Here is a 17,286-nt window from a genome sequence, read left to right as displayed (position 1 = left end):
TTCAGTGGTTAAGCAGCACTGGATTCAATCCCTAGTACAAAAAAAAAAAAAAAAAAAAAAACCCTAAACATTTGTTGATATCACCACTTGCTGTCAGGCACGTGGTGGTGTACATATGTAATCCCAGCAGTTCAGAAGGCTGAGGCAGGAGGATCACAAGTTCAAACACATCTCAACTTACCTCATCAGGAAAGTCTTTAAAAGTATCAGAAACTGGGAGCTTCGTGATAGACTCACATTTTCCAAAACTCTGAATTCTCATTAATAAATTCAAATATTGTCATTGGCAACAAACACAGTCAACTGCTTTCTTTGAAATGACTAAGCTTACTTCCTTCACTTCTGCAAAAATGGTTGCCAAATACCCAAGTCTGAATAACCATAGTCTATCATTAGTTCTTTTAAGTAAAAAGAATGTGTAATAAAAAAGGAGTGCACAACATTTTTTTGAGTTTGCTCTTATGTTTTAAGAGATGCCAGGGATATATTTTACACTGAAATCTAAAGATGTTTTAAAAAACACTTTTCACAAAAATAGTCTTTTGTCATTAACTCATGTTTTGTACATTTTTGTATGTTAATTTATGAATGATTTTTTCAGTAAAAAAATAAACCAAAAAACCACAAAGAGTGCACAAATATTTTGCCTTGAGTAAAATCAACTTTCTTCACTACGCAGCAGATATACTTTATGTATACTTCCCACTGCATCACCCGGCAAAACCCAAAGATGAACGCGTTCGAGGGCTGAGAGTTAATACGATCAATACTTCCTGCTTCATCAAGGACATGTGTAAATGAAATTGATATTTTATTTTACTGTACATGTATGCTGGTGAAGAACAGAATGAGAGTCAGCAGAGTCCAGTGCCACTCTCTTGTTTCATGCTGAGGTACCAGAAGTTTTACCCTCCTTTGCTTTTGAACTACCTGCAAAGAAATCTGTAGGCCACACTTAAGGAATCCTTGTGCTAACCGATGTGGCTTTTTACATGGCTAGTATGTGGTCAAAGTCAAACTGTGTCTGACTTTGGTCTGTAATCTCCTCCCTAGATTACACTACTTCAAGGCTTCTCAGCTCCATGTATTGCCAACATGTTCATTCATACTCAACTGAATCCTGCAATTCCTGAACGGGCCCAAGGGGTTAGACAAGGGGTTAGGCAAGACCCAAAGGATATATCCTACATCTGATTTAATCCATCAGTAGCTGTTTAGAAGCTCAAGTCCCATGACTTTGATTAGCAATTATTTTTAGGAATCAAGTATAAGCAAAACGATGTTCACAGTTGGGTGATTGTCTTAAAATAAAATATGCAACAGGAAACCAAATGTGTTTCAAATCTCAGTTCTGCCCCTTAACAGCTGTGTAAATTTGGGCTAATTCTTTAGTTTTTCATAGTCTCTGTTTCACTCTCTGAAAACATATAGATTGAAACAATTTGACATTGAATGTGTAAAAAAGCCCACCATTAACCTCAAAACTCAAGATAAAAGTTAGCAAGAATTGTAAATCTGATTGAAAGTATATGTAATGCAGAAATACAATTGTTTGCTTTTAATTTATTTTAGTAGTTTGAGGTTGTGTCTAACTTTCTGATCTTTGATGTGGCTGTAATTCACATATTGTAGAGTCCTTGATAACACAAGTAACTCCTCAATTTTAATATTATAACCAGGGGAAAACATTACTTGGTTTATTCCAGTTTTTAGAAATGTATAGTATGATGGGTTGGGGTTGTAACTCAGAGGTAGAGCACTTGCCTAGCACGTGTCAGGCACTGGGTTTGATCCTCAGCACCACATTAAAAAATAATAAAAATAAAGGTATATAAAAAAGATGTATAGTAGGCACTGCTAATATTAATATCCTTTATGTTAGCAAAATACAAATGCTTATAACATTTTTATAATACTTTTAGAGAGAAATTATATAGAAAGTTGAAGAAATTCATTCCTAAAGTCTACTCTAGAGAATTTCTATTTTAACAAATCAAAGATGACATAATAGGGCCTCTATTTAGGAACTGATGATATACAAATGTTAAGATTAATTATAATCTCACCATTCAGAAAATAGCTTGAAAAAGCAAAAAGGAAGCAGATTTATAAGTAGTCAAAATAGGATTTTATTTATGGAGCAGCCCCTAATCAGGGACAATTTAGATACATTTCTGCTCCTTCACATAGTCATATTTAAGACAGACCAAGTCCTGCTGGCATCCATAAGGACTGTAATATAGCCAGGTGCCAAGGTTCACACTTATAATCCCAGCAACTCTCAGGAGGCTAAGGCAGGAGGATAGCAAATTCCAGGCCAGCCTGGACAACTCAGACCCTGTCTCAAAATAAAAAATACAAAGGGCTCGGGATGTAGCTCAATGGTAGAGTACTCTTGTGTTCGATACCAGTTCCAAAAAACATGTTAAAAGACTAGATTGTGCAACATGTATTCTAGGTCTTACAGATCCAACTACATTGCACAGGCTATGAATGACCCGTTCACCTTTTACTTCACAGTGAAAAAATTCTAAATATACATGTAAGGTTTCCAACTAGGCTAAATACTGACAGCAGAGCCTAACAGTGACGTGTGCCCCTCCTGTCACTGCTTTAAAACAAACAAAATCCTAGCAGATGGGGGAGAAAAACGAACTAAATCTTTTTCATCTCATTCTATCAATAATTTGCTGTGAGGACTGGGGAGATAGCTCAGTTGGTAGAGTGCTTGCCTCGCAAGCACAAGGCCCTGGGTTCAATCCCCAGCACTGCAAAATAATAATAATAATAATAATAATAATAATAATAATAATAATAATTTGCTGTGAAAGTATGCACCAACAATTTTATTTTTCTAAAATTTTGCTATTCTCATTCTGACAAAAGAAATGATAAAATGTTGATAATATGTGACAAGAACAAAAAGAACAGCAATGCATAGAATGAAAGGGGGGACATCTCCTATTAATCATAATTACTACAAGTAGTTCCTATTTGTATTTTATATCTTCTAACCTGCACCAGAAAGTCCTGTCATTCCACAGAACAATTAACAGAGCATTTTATTCAATTTACAAATTTAATTTTAAAAAACTCCATGAATACTTTTGATCACTGCTTTTATTTTCCAGAACAGTAAGACAGTACCATTAATACCACAGAGACTGAGGCAACTTAACTACAAATTACATTTTTCTGCTGTACTGGAAATTTTTGTTAGCTGTTTTTTTTTTTTTTTTTCTTTTTTAAACTTTGCAATGCAAGTAGTAACACGAATAGATCATAGACAACACAAAATGTTAAAAATCCTTTATGAAAATTTTACCTGTCCATGTATGTCTCCGCACACTGTTACTGGTGTTGATACTGGCTGAACATTTGACTCCTCCAAGAGAAGGTCACAAACATAATCACATAGCCGCTGAAAGAAGAAAAATAAAATGCAAACTTTTAGTAAAATATTAAAACCAAGGGCCAAGTATAAAAAATACAAGGACTAATATTTAGAATGACTAAGTATAATTTTTGAAAAGAAACTATCCTATGATAATTCTGGGGTTAGTTTTCTGTCCGTTTTCAAATATAGTTCATAATGCATAAGAATGACACAATTACTATTTCAAAATGCAAATCCCCTGGCTACATAATAGGTTCTAGGAGACAAAACTTTACAAAGAACTGTAAAATAATGTTTTTCACCAAATTAAAAAAATAAATCCAGGAATATGTAATGTTAAGTAAAAGGTTTTTAAATTTAAAAGTAAACCATATACTTACCATGACCCAGGAATTACACTCCTGACAATAAAACTTTAAGTACCAAATAAAAAATATTGGTATAGTCCATCATGGAATACTACCTAACAATAAAAAGACGTGAACTATTGCCATACAACAACCTGGATTAATTTTGAGGTATTTATGCCAAGTGAAAAAGCCTATCTCAGACATACTATATGATGCCATTTATATAACATTCTTAAAATGACAAAATTTTTAGAAATGGAGAACAGATTAGTGGTTGCCAAGAACCAAAAGTTTCCAGCAATAGGAAACAAGAGGGTGTGGTTATAAAAGGAAAACAAAAGGAATTCTGATGATGGAACTATTATCTATCTGGAATATAGTACTGGATACATAAAACTACAAATACAATAAGATTATAGAGAATATACACACACATAAGCAAAGCTAGAATAGGAACAATATGTGTCCTGTGGGATGGGGATATAACTCAGAGGTACAGCACTTGCCTAGCATGCACAAGGCCTGGGTAAGGTAGTGTTGGGAGGGGGGGATTTATATTTGTTCTGTTTCACACTCACACCAAAGAAATAAGGTTTCAGAGAAAACATATTCTCACAATAGCATTCTAAGAGAGAGAAATATATCCCTGCTATACATAGGGAAGTGGATAGGAATCTTCCATCTAAAACCAGTTTATACTACTCTACTACCAGAGGCCTACTAGATTTTATGATATTTCTGTCAAGAAAGGAGAAATTAATCTAATAAGCGAAAAGATATTATTTAAACACTAAGGAATCTAAATTCTATAGTCTTTTTAATATATAAGAGATACACTTTAACAGTTTTAAAACTTAAACAGAGGCAAGCATGAAATACAATTCATAATGGAAGAGGAGGAGGAAAATAATGAAAAAATGCCCCCCAAAAGAAAATGAGAAAATCTACAGCTGTTTATTTCCTACATATTAGACAACAAAACAGCAAACTTCAAAATAAAGTGGTTTGTTCTTATTCCAATGATAAGTTCTTGATCTTCATTAGCACCTCAAAGACAAGATCTTAGTGCAGGCCATACCCCACCTAGTAGAGTGCCTGCCTCTCATGCTGGAGGCCCAGGTTCGAGTCCCGAGCACTGTGGGATTGTGGAAATAACAAAGACAAGATCTTCCTTTTGGCTTGTTGTCATTCTGACCTTTAGTCCCAAACCCCCAGATGCTTCATCAAACCAACCTATAGTCCTGTCATCCATCATTAGTATCTGTTCCCTGTTCACAGGAACAGATACTACTGAATAAAACAATGTTTCTGAACTCTAACTCTTACTATCCTAAGGAAAGACTGACTCCAAGAGTTCCTACAGTTACAAAATTCTGTCTTGCATTAAAAAGCACCTATGTCAAATCTCATGACTGGGACCCACAAAGATTAAGATCACAAAGCTACTCAATCTTAGGAACAGATTTGGAAGCCAGGTTTCTTACCTTTTCCACTATACTATCTTGAATACTTAGTTGTTCAATGCAACACATAATTTACAAATATTATCAGGTATTGTTCTGGACACTAAGTAAATGACAATAATCAAGATGAACCTAAACCCTGCTTTCAAGGGGTTTATATTACAATAGGGAAAGAGACAATAAATAAGTAAAGTGTACGGCTGGGGTTGTAGTTTAGTGGTGGAGCACTTGCTGAGGCACTGAGTTTGATCCTCAGCACCACATAAAATAAATATAATATAATATAATATCTACAACTAAAAATATTTTTTAAAAATAAAGTGTATATAGTAATTTGTTACATGGAACTATGACCTATGGAGAAAACTGAAGCACTGGAAGAGGGATATGGAATGTGAGTAGTTGAGTAGTGGAAGGTAGGTGGTGATATTTTAAATAAGGAGAGCACAGAACCCTTACTGATAAAAGTGACTTTTGAGCAAAAATCTAAAGGAGGTAAGGCTATGGGACAGAGCACTGCAGGCAGAGGGACAACAAATAGGTACAAAAAGCCCTGACATAAAGCAGACTTGCTGTCTGAGAAACATGGAAGCTCATGTGGTTATAAATTGAATAAGATTCTGAAAAACAGGAGAGCGCCACAAAATTGTAAAGGTCACTGGGGTGAATATAAGAACCTGGGCTTCTACTGAGAGTCATGGGAAACCATTACAAAGTCCTGAAAGAGGACTGACATGACTATAAGTAGAAGTCTATTGTAGAAAACAGACTATTGAGGGGCAGGAGTGGTGAGTAGTAAAGGAAAAAAACAGAAGTAAGAAGACTAGTTAGATGGTTTATACAATAAGTTAATCCTGGCTTGGACCAGGGTAGTAAAAGCAGGAAGTGGTGACAAATAGACATATTCAGATTTCTTTTTTAATGTAGCATTTGCAAGATTTTTGACTGGATACAAGGTGTTAAGAAATAAAAGGAATTGAGAGTAACTTAAGGTTTCTGGTCTAAGCAACTACAAAGATGGAAACAGTTGTTACTGAGAGAGTTAAGACTCCAAGGAAAGCAGATTTTTAAAATTGTTTTTCCCCTTTTAAATAGACTATATTTTAGAGCAATTTCAGGTTCACAGCAAAATTAAGCAGAAAGTACAGAGTTCCCAAACACTCAAACACAGACACACAAAACCTCCCCACTATCAACATCCTGCACCTAAAAGGTACATTTGTCACAAGTGAAGAAATTACATGGACACATCATTACTAAAGTCCGCAGTTTGTTTACATTAAGATTCACTCTTGGTGATGTACATTCTCTAAGTTTTGACAAAGGTATAATGACATATCCACCATCATAGTATTATAGAGTAGTTTCACTACCCTGAAAATCCTGTACTTCACATATTCATCCTTACCTCCCTCCAACTCCTAGAAACCACTGGTCTTTCTATTGTTTCAATAGTTTTACCTTTCTCAGAATGTCATATAGTTGGAATCGTACACATGTAGCCTTTTCAGGCTGGATTCTTTCAGTTAGTTATATGCATTTAAAATTTCTCCATGTCTTCTCATGGTTTGTTAGCTCATTCACTACATTCAGTGTATACCACTGTCTGGATGTTCCAGTCTGTTCACCCATTCACCTACTGAAGGACAACCTGATTGCTTTCAAGTTTTGGCAATTCTGAGCAAAGCTGCGGTAGCATCTATATATAGCTTTTGGTGTGGAGACAGGTTTTCAATTCATGTGAGTGAATACCAAAAAGCAGAATTGCTGGATCATATGGTAATAGCATGTTCAATTTTGTAAGAAACTTCCAAACTGAGTTCCAAAGAGGCTGTATCATTTTGCATTTCCACTAGCAATGACCAAGTGCTCCCCTTGCTCCACAATTTCATCAACATTTAGAGTTGTCAAATTGAGATCTTCCTAGTCTCCCCACTAGCTAGGATTACAAGTATGTACCCAGTTTATTTTTGAATTTTAAGAGTTTTTTGTCTATTTTGGATAATAATCCTGTTTTATGTCCCGCAAATTTTATCCAAGTCTGTGGCTTATCTTCCCATTCTCTTAACAAGAATTTTTCACAGAACAAAAAATTTTTTATTTTAATAAAGTCTTTCTTATGAACTATTTCATAAGCATATTGTTTTAATCTATTTGGGTTTGGTTTGTACAGTGGGAAACTAGAAATGAGATTCATTTTTTAAAACTTATTGAAATAATTTACATACCATAAAATTCATGGCTTATAGTACAAAATTCAATGGTTTTAGGCATATTCAGTGTTATCATACCATCACCATAATAAATTTTAAAACTTTTTTTAAAATTTTTTTTAGTTGCAGATCAACACAATACCTTTATTTTACTTATTATTTTTATGTGGTACTAAGGATCAAACCCAGTGCCTCACGCATGCTAGGCAAGCGCTCTACCACTAAGCCACAACTAAGCCCCAATTTTAGAACGTTTTCATCGCCCCAAAAAGAAACTCCAAATATCCATTGGCAGTTACTCCCCATTCTCCACAATCACTTTCTAAGCAATCACAAATCACTTTTCAATAAGAAAAAATAAATATTACATATTAAAATTAATTATTACCACCTTGACCACAAACACATAATTTAGGCTCTTTGATTATACTGTCTTTCCAATTACAAAAGATCAGAGTTATACAAGCATCATATTCCCATTAATAATCTATTGGATATAATTTTTAATTTCTTATTTAATTTTTTTTTGGGGGGTGGTATTGGGAATTTAACCTCAGGTCTCTCACCTGCTAGGTAAGAGTATACTTTACCACTAAATTCCCAGTCCTTTGTAAAAATTTCTCCCTAAATTGCCCAGGGTGGCCTCCAACTTTCAGTTCTACTGCTTTAGCCTCCTGAGTAGCTGGGATTACAGGCATGCACCACCATAACCAGTTTAAATTTTTATTGATTTCATAGTAATTAACATCTAAAATTTATACCTATTTGCATTTTTTAAATCCAAATTGACTTCCTTCTAGCTTAAGGGCAGTTCCAAAGAACAAATATACCACAAACTGATGAATAATTCTGTTTGACCTGTAATTTTTTTATAGTTCTTCATCACCACCTCCCTCTTCTTTACTCTGCCAAAATAAAAAGCACTATTCTTTTTAGATTAGCTTCCCAGCAACAGTTAATGCTTTGAATTCTTTTTCTGATATTATATAATTTTAAAATTAAAATAATACAGTGATGTTTGAAGGTACCTATCTCAGGACAATAGCCACCTTCTTTGGGTACAATGTTTTACTCAATTAACATCTGCATTATTGTTTCTGGTACATGCACCAAGTTTCCTCAAAGAATTCCACCAAGGTATTTTGGAAGTGCTCTGCTGTAAGTTAAACCAGAATGAAGATTGAGCAGAGTTTTCGTTTCCAAGTCTGTTCATGAGGACTTCAAGCTATCAGTTACTTGTCCTAGCCATACTGCCTTTCAGATTTAAGACTAGGCCTGCTTGGGGGTGAGGCTGTAGCCCCGTGGTGCTCGCCTAGCACCTGTGAGGCACTGGGTTCAATTCTCAGCACCACATAAAAAGAAATAAATAAAATAAAGGTTTAAAAAAAAAAATAGGCCTGCTGGAGATGGGCACCTCGGCACACGCCTGTAATCCCAAAAGTTGAGAGGCCAAAGCAGGAAGATCACAGGTTGAAAGGCAGCCTCAGCAATTTAGTGAGACCCTCAACAACTTACCCTGTTTCAAAGAAAACATAAAATGGGCCGGGGATGTTGCCCAGTGATAAAGTGCCTCTAGGTTCAATCCCAAGTACCAAAAAAAGAAAAAGAAAAAAAAACAAAAAATAGGACTAGCAACCACCAGTTAGTCTGAGCCAGTACCAGAAATACAAACGATATTTTCTTCCAACATATCCTCTGATATAAGCCACCAAAGAAGCTTGATTTCCATTCTCAGAGGCCTATCTTCACCCTGCATAATACTGCCCTCCTTTCCCAATTGCTTTCTCCCAAATTACACAACGATGTCATGTCATCATCAGCTGTAGTAACTCACATGTTTCTATGACAGGATAAATCCTCTATAGAGCTTACTACTATGTAGACCACGGACAGGGTGCACAGAATACTGTGATTAAGCAATAGCCTTCAAAGAGGACTCAGGGGAAGAAAGTCTCTGTTTCCTCTATCAGGGATAGATGTAATTACTCTGAGAAACTTATTTGTACTTATCCTCTTACAGACTCTAGTGCATTTTTTAAAATATTTTTTGAGATGTTGATAGACCTTTATTTTATTCATTTATTTATATATGGTGCTAGGAATAAAACCCAGTGCCTCACATATGCTAGGCAAGAGCTCTACTGGTAACCTGAGCCACAACCCCAGCCCCTCAGTGTGTTTTTAAATTGATCAGTTTCCATCATTCTGGAGGCAGTTAGAAAGCTTAGGGACTAATCTTTAAGATGTAACCTGAGAGGACTGGGGTTGTAGCTCAGTGGTAAGTGCTTGTCTAGCACATGTGAGGGACTGGGTTCAATCCTCAGGACCACATAAAAATAAATAAATAAAACAAAGGTATTGTATCTACCTACAACTAAAAATATATATATTTTTAAATGTAACCTGGGGGCTGGGGCTGTAGTTCAGTGGCACAGCATTTGCCTACCAGTATGAGCTTACTATACTCTGGGTTCTTACTGGGTTCAATCCTTAGCACCACATAAAAATAAATAAAATAAAGGAATTCTGCCCACATACAACTACAAAAAAATTAAAAAAAAAAAACGAAGTAGTAACCTGGTCATCACAAATTTTATTTAAGTAATATTCTTACTTTTACTGCTAGTTCCATCTTGGTTTCCTATCTTTATTTTCTCTGACTCATTTTTCTTATTTATCCTAAATTTAATTTATAGTGCTACACTGTATGCATCTTTGTAAACCACCCTATATCCTTTTTGGAACAAAGTGAGTTATCATTTAATTAACATATTGAAAGTAGTCACAACAAAGAATCCTGAGGGACTGCATGGTTCCTATGTTCCAATGGGCCATGATTCACATACATTCACAAGTGACTGACTCTCCTAGGATGTAAAGCCTCCTAACCTGCAAGTCCTGTCTGATGACTGGCCCACACTCTCAGTGCTGATTTGTAAGTAATACTGGACCAAATGCACTAGTGCACGCGTAATTCCAGTGCTCAGGACACTAAAACAGGAAGACCGCAAGTTCAAGACCAGTCTAGAAAACTTAGCAAGACGGACTCGAAATAAAAAATAAACTGGACTAGGGATGTAGCTCAGTCATACGATGCCCCTGGACTCAATCCCTAGACCCATTCAAAAAAAGAAAAGTAAAAAAGAAACAAAGGACCAAAGATTGAAGAATATCACAGTGAAACCCTATAAATCTCAAAGCTTCTCTGGAGAAAACATAAAAAACTACTTAGGCAGCATCCTTCACCTGGAGCCCAGGCGTGCTAACTAGAGTAAAAATGCAGCTGCCGCTTATGACTGCCACTTCTGCAGACCCCAACTACAGATTTACAGAGCTAAGTCTCTAAGTCAAAGCTCCTACCCCTCATCATAACCAGTACACACAAAAATAAGAAAAATCTATAAAATTTCAGTATAAACCTTATGTAGTTCACCAATATACCAGGTGACCTCAGAGTCCAGCCGTGCCATGGGTACAACATTTGCTCTTCCCCTCCCAAGCCCTTCATAGCTTTGTTCTACTTCCTTGGTTTGCAGAAAGCATGGCTTCCTTTACTTCTCAAACACACTCACTGAGAAAAGATTCTAAATGTTATTCCAAATTGAAGGCAAACTATGCTCCTCTCTCTTCATCACGTCCAATTAATTGCTAACCCTTGAATAAAAAGAGGTTTGTGGCCCCATTCTTGGGAGATCTTATTTTTCTTCTCTACTTTGTCCTCAAAATATTTGTTTATGGCCAGGCACAGTGGCACACACCCATAATTCAAACTACTTGGAATGTTGAGGCCAAGCTTGGAAACTTAGCAACTTAGCAAGATTCTCTCTCAAAATTAAAAGAAAAAAAAAATGTAAAAGATGTAGCTCAGTGAGTCAGTGAGCACCCCTTGGTTCAATCCCCAGAGCAGTCCCCTTAAAAAAAAAAAAAAAAAAGTACTTGTTTGTGGTTCCATTCTACACTCTGTTCCTGTCTCCTTGTTCCCTCTTGGTCCTCAAATATACTGGGTTCTACATTTTTCAAATTCTTCACTTTGCTGATCTTGCTATCTAAAACTTTTCTTTTTTCTTTTTTTTCAGACAAAGCCTCGCTAAGTTGCTGAAGCTGGCCTCAAAACTGTGATTCTCTTGCCTCAGCCTCCCAAGTTGCTGGGATTACAGGTATGCCACCCAGCTAAAACTTTTATATACTGGTATTTATAATAAACCCATAGCTTAAGAAATAAAAATCTATCCTAAATTTTATTTTATATGGTCTATACTATAATACAAATTACTGGAATAAGGGATCCTTGATGACAGTAATATTCACAGCCTTATGATCCATAAAGTGACATTTGTATCTTCAGGCCAAACTGTTTCTCAACCATGGCACTACTAATTCTTTATTGTGGGGGCTGCTGTCCTATACAACAGCAACATCCCTAACTTCTATACCTACTATATACTCACAACATTCATGCCCCCAGCTGTAACAGCCAAAACTGTCTACAGACATTGCCAAATATCCCCTTGGGGACAAAACTATCCCCCTGGGGACAAAACTGTCATCAGTTGAGCACCACTGGTCTAGATCTTTCCTCCAATTAGAACAGTGTTTGGAGCACATCTGGCAACCAAGAAGTATTTGTTGACAGGTGAGATGAGACACACCTGTAATCTCAGCAACTCAGGATGCTGAGGCAGGAAGATTGCAAGATCAAGGCCAGCCCGGACAACATAGCGAGACCCGTCTCAAAGTAAAAACTGAAAAGGGCTGGGGTGTAGCTTAGTGATGGAACACTTGCCTAGTATGCCAAAGACCAAGGTCCTGGATTCAATTCCCTGTACTACAAAAAAAAAAAAAAAGAAAAAAAAGAGCATGTTTTCAGAAGATAGCAGTCCAATGCGCTTAAAACAGAAAGTAAAAAGAAAGGTGATGTAACAGAAGATGTACTTAGAAAAGCAAGTTATGAGCTATCCTAAAAAGGTTATCAACGCCCAGCACGGTGGCACATGCCTATAATCCCAGCAGTTGGGGAGAATGAGCGAGGCAGGAGGATGGCAAGTTCAAAGACAGCCTCAGCAATTTAGTGAGGCCCTAAGTTAACTCAGTGAGATCCTGTCTCTAAACAAAATACAAAATAGGGCTGAGGATGTTAACTCAGTGAGATCCTGTCTCTAAACAAAATACAAAATAGGGCTGGGGATGTGGCTCAGTGGCCGAGTGCCCCTAAGTTCAATCCCAGGTACCAAAAAAAAAAAAAAAAAAAATTTGAGGCTTATGTTTGTGAGCGTTACATTTATATTAGGTTATAAGTCATTATAAATCATTTTCAGAGAACACAAGAGAATGTGATTCTAGGTCTAAAAGTCAAACAAAATGCCAGACATTATCAGAAAGAGTCTTCAAAACAGAAAATACTCTTCTAGTCCTATACAAAGCCATGGTGTGTACCCAACTACTGTACTGTGTCTGGTTTTCCCAGCTGTACCTGAAGAAAGATTTGATGCAGGAACTGGGGATGTAGCTCAGTAGTAAAGTGTATACACAGCAAGCAAGAGGCCCAAGGTTTAATCTCCAGCAGCACACACACACACACACACACACACACACACACAAAGTTCAATGCAAGACCAAACTACTTAGCTAAACAGAATGGTCACCAAGAAGGCAATAAGGAGTGACAAAACAGTCTTCAATGTGGAAGGATAAAAACTACTGTAGATGATAAGAATATATAAAATGTACTGCTCACGCCTGTAACTTCAGCTACTGTTGAGGCTGAGACAGGAGAATTCCAAGTTCAAGATCAGCCTAAGCAACTTAGCAAGGCCCTTAACAATTTAGCAAGATCCTGTCTCAAAATAAAAAATAAGCCGGGCACAGTGGTACATGGCTGTAATGCCAGCAATTCAGAATGCTGAGATAGGAGAATCCCAAGTTTGAGGTCAGCCTCAAAGGTAACTTAACCAGAACCTCAGCAATTTAGGAAGACCTTGTCTCAAAACAAAAAAATTTTAAAAAGGGTTAGGGATGTAGTTCAGTGGTAAAACACCCCTGGATTAGATTCCCAGTGCAAAAACAAATAAATAAATAAGTAAATAAATAAATAAATAAATAAATAAAATGGGTTGGGGATGTAGTTCAATTGGTAAAATGCCCCTAGGTTCAATTCCCAGTACTAAAAAATATTAAGTTATACAGAAGCTAATAGAAGAAGTAGAAAAAGTCTATTGACTGTATCTTAGAAAAAAGGGTGAATTCTCTGAAGTTTTATGAGGCATTTCACACAGAAGCACAACTCTGCAAAGCAAGTAACTATATATGAAAAACAAAAATGATGGAAATGATTTTTTTTTTTCCACTACCGGGGTACCACTGAGTTAGATTCCCCCAGCCCTTTTTATTTTTTATTTTGAGACAGGCCTTGCTAAATAGCCAAGGCTGGTCTCAAACTTGCCATCCTCCTGCCTCAGTCTCCTGAGTTGCTGGTATTATAGGCATGTGCCAATGTGCTTGGCTAAAGATAAAAAACATTTTTTTGCAGGTGGGTGGTGCTAGGGATTGAACCCAGGACCTTGTGCTTTCGAGGTAAGCACTCTACCAACTGAGCTATATCCCCATACCTTAAAAAAAAAAGCTACTTGGGAGACTGACATAGGAGGATGGCAATGTCTCAAAAAATAAAAAATAAAAAGGGCTGGGGATGTCACTAAGTGTAAAATGCCCTGGGTTCAATCCCAAAAATTCTCTCTCTCTCTCTCTTACACATACACACACACACACACACACACAACTGAAAGATGGCTAAGACTTAAACATAAAAGTGAGTTCCAAAAAAGATCACATTAATTATTAATCCATAAAATTTGTTACAATTATTTATGTAGCATCCTTGAGAGAGACCCTAGTATTTTCCCAAGCCCATCTATAATAACTGTCTTCAGCTTCTCAGTGGGGAAAAAAAAAAAAAACTGAACAGTAATTCATTGTGCAACTTCTTTATGTACATGTCTCCTTTAAGAACTGTCCAACAGATCAGACCATCTTCAAGTTATAGAACTCCTCCCAAAACTCCATAGGTTTAGGGCTCCTCAGTGGCAGAACCCTTCCCCAGAAGTAGGGGGCAGGGGGGAATACTACCAAAATTCTTTAAGTATCCAGCAAATCTGCCTTTTATCATTCATTCTTTTACTTGGCCAGGTATGAAATCTGTACCTGTAGTCTCTAAAATCTTTCCTGTGGATGAGAATCACACGAGTTCTTTACAAAAGAGAAGAGGTTACACTGCTGTCTGCTTGCTTTATACATTTCATTCTTATTCCTTCAAAGCAGATAGAGTCCATCTGGTACTAGTGATCTGACCATTTCTAATTAGGCAATTGAGAAACTGATTAGATCTAGACATGTGTATTTATTGTTTGATCTAGTACTGCCTACATCTGATCAATTTCTGTCTTCTTTTCTACCAGAAAAAAATAATCATCTTTTCCATCATGTTGATTAAGTGGCCCCAATTTCATTTCTTCCTCTGACAGAATCTTTTATTTTGTTAAAGACTCAGAAAAGTACTCCTGTAACACTTTCTTGGCCTACCTATTTTTAGTTTGCACTGATGCCAAGAAACAGAAACAAAATTAAATTTCTTTAAATACACCAGAGACATGCAGCAGAAAAAATTAATCTGATAAAAACATTTCCAGGACAGAAGAAATGTCTCTTTTTGCAAAGAAAAACCCAGAATTCTTTTCTAAGTTACAAAAGGTTAGGGAGGAAATAGTTTGTTAAGAAACAGATAAAAGCTAAGTACAGTCCAATTGTGTTTCAACAGGAAATAAAATGGTTTAATAACTATATTTCCTTAAGGTAGGAATGAAAATAATGTTGGTCAAACTAAGAAGTCTAAAGAAAATCTCGCTGATTATTTTTCAAATTGTTTCAGTGTCCAATGTCAAGTTAATATCAAAATACATACCAGGTGTCAATGGGATACCCTGTAATCCCAGCAACTCAGGAGGTTGCAGCAGGAAGGTCATAAAGTCAAGGCCAGCCTCAGCGATTTAGGGAGACAATGTCAAAATAAAAAATAAAAAGAGCTGGGGATGCAGGTCACCCTGTAGAGCACCCCTGAGTTCAATCCCTAGTTCTGGGAGGTAGGGGGAATCAAGATACATTTTCATAATAAAAAGGAACATTTTACATAAATTATAAACAACGCATAAAACAGCTTAATACACAATTTAAAAAATCCCAGTCAATTCACTAACATGCAATAATTGACTGCACCTATGGCATCAAAAACAAAACAATGCCATCAAAAGAGGTCTGGTTAGTTTTTCATTAATTAGGTCTCACGGTTAGTTGTGTTGTTTCCTAAAAAAGCACATAACAGAAAGAAGCCACCAACTGATGACTGAGAAACTAGGATGAATATGAATGCTGCATTACTCCGAGTAAAGGTTTTCTCCTCATTTTAGTTAAATCCTTGTATTAAAAATGGAAAAAAGCACAAGAAAGACTCCCCTATTAACATATATAGTTAATGCGAAGAGTGCAATTCAGTTACATTCACAAAGCACACGTGGCCTTAACGTTTTGCATACTTGTTGACTGATGTTAAATATCAACCTTCTGTACCAAAGGATATGGGAGCTGGGGAAGAACACAGTAAAATCTTCCTTAAGAGAAATAATTCACTGACAAATGTAACTTTTATTTCTGGAAAGATAAATTGTTTTAAACCCACAGCTTAAAAGTATAAAATGAACTCAAGCTATCAACAGTTTACCCATTTGCCACATACCAAAGTCCACGTTAACTGAACAAATCAGACACTAGCACTAGCGGGTCAACACTGCTGGGAATCTTAGCACCGGTTTTATCCAAAGCACAGAAACACTTCAAAAAAGCAGTATATCGCTTACATTCCTCTATCTTTACATTCATTCCTTACCCACATATTCATATCTTACTTGGACTCAGTAATAACAAGGAATAAGTTCCCTCCTTTAGAGAACCAAGAAAACGAATTCTTGAGTTAAGAGGTTATGGGGGGACAACTTAAAGGGCAGAAAAGTATCTGCACTCATTGTCGACCGACTGCTCACTGAAACAAGCTCGGAAACGGGATTCGGATTGAAGTAGCACAACACACACACTCACGAAAAGCGACGTGCCGGAGTGTAAGGTAAAAGGGGCAACTTGACATTCTGTCACATCACTGCCACACTGCTGCGGCCACCTCTTCCCACTCCTCAGTAACCCGTTTCCCGGGGGCGGGCGGTACTCCTGTCAGATGCCGGCCACCCGCTGTCACCTCTGGTGGGGATGGCCCCCTCCCGGCTCACCGCCCGCCGGGCTCGGCTCCGACTCGGGGGACCCGGGCGTGCGGCGGGAGAAGTCCTTTAAGCAAAGCTCTTGGGGCAGCCCGAAGGCCAGAAGGGGCGACCCCGGGGCAGAGGCCGCGACACCCCTCGGGATCACAGCTCAGGGAACCGGAACAGCATTCGGAGGACTCCTGCTCCCCCGGCTCTCCGCGTGACGCCAAGGCGGACCGCGTCGTCAGACACAGCGGAGGGCCCTCCACCGCGACCCGCCGGTATACCCGGCAGGGGTCCCGCGGAGAAGAAGGGCGGGCCGGCGGACGCCCCACAGCCGGAAGGGGCGAGCCCCGCAAGTGGGGCTCCCTCCGGTCGAGCTCACCTTCAGGTCGTTCTCCGGCAGGTACTTGCACAGCCGCGCTATCTCCACATACTTGTCCAGATCTAGCGGCGCCATTTTAGGAATCACAAGCCGCGGCGGCGGCGGCGGCGGCGCTGGAGTAGCGGAGGCAGCGGCGGAGGCCGAGGCCGGAACTCTCCCTACGTCACGTCCGGTCCGTGAGT

General features: G+C 37.8%; 1 protein-coding gene across 1 annotated transcript in view; it reads right to left on the bottom strand.

The window, feature by feature from the left end:
- Ppp6c (protein phosphatase 6 catalytic subunit) overlaps nucleotides 1–17,278 on the bottom strand; it is a 31,075-nt gene extending 13,797 nt beyond the window's left edge. The window contains exons 1-2 of the mRNA XM_047524268.1: nucleotides 17,105–17,278; nucleotides 3,326–3,421 (exon numbers count right to left, since the gene is read on the bottom strand). Coding sequence (XP_047380224.1) covers nucleotides 3,326–3,421; nucleotides 17,105–17,179 — 171 coding nt within the window. The 5' untranslated portion in view covers nucleotides 17,180–17,278. The remainder of the gene's footprint in view (nucleotides 1–3,325; nucleotides 3,422–17,104) is intronic.
- Nucleotides 17,279–17,286: the final 8 nt, after the last annotated feature.

This window comes from Sciurus carolinensis, chromosome 14 (genome assembly GCF_902686445.1).
Source record: "Sciurus carolinensis chromosome 14, mSciCar1.2, whole genome shotgun sequence".
Classification (NCBI taxonomy): Eukaryota; Metazoa; Chordata; class Mammalia; order Rodentia; family Sciuridae; genus Sciurus; species Sciurus carolinensis.
The sequence above is the reverse complement of the archived record's forward strand: the minus strand, read 5'-3'. Positions and strand labels throughout refer to the sequence as shown.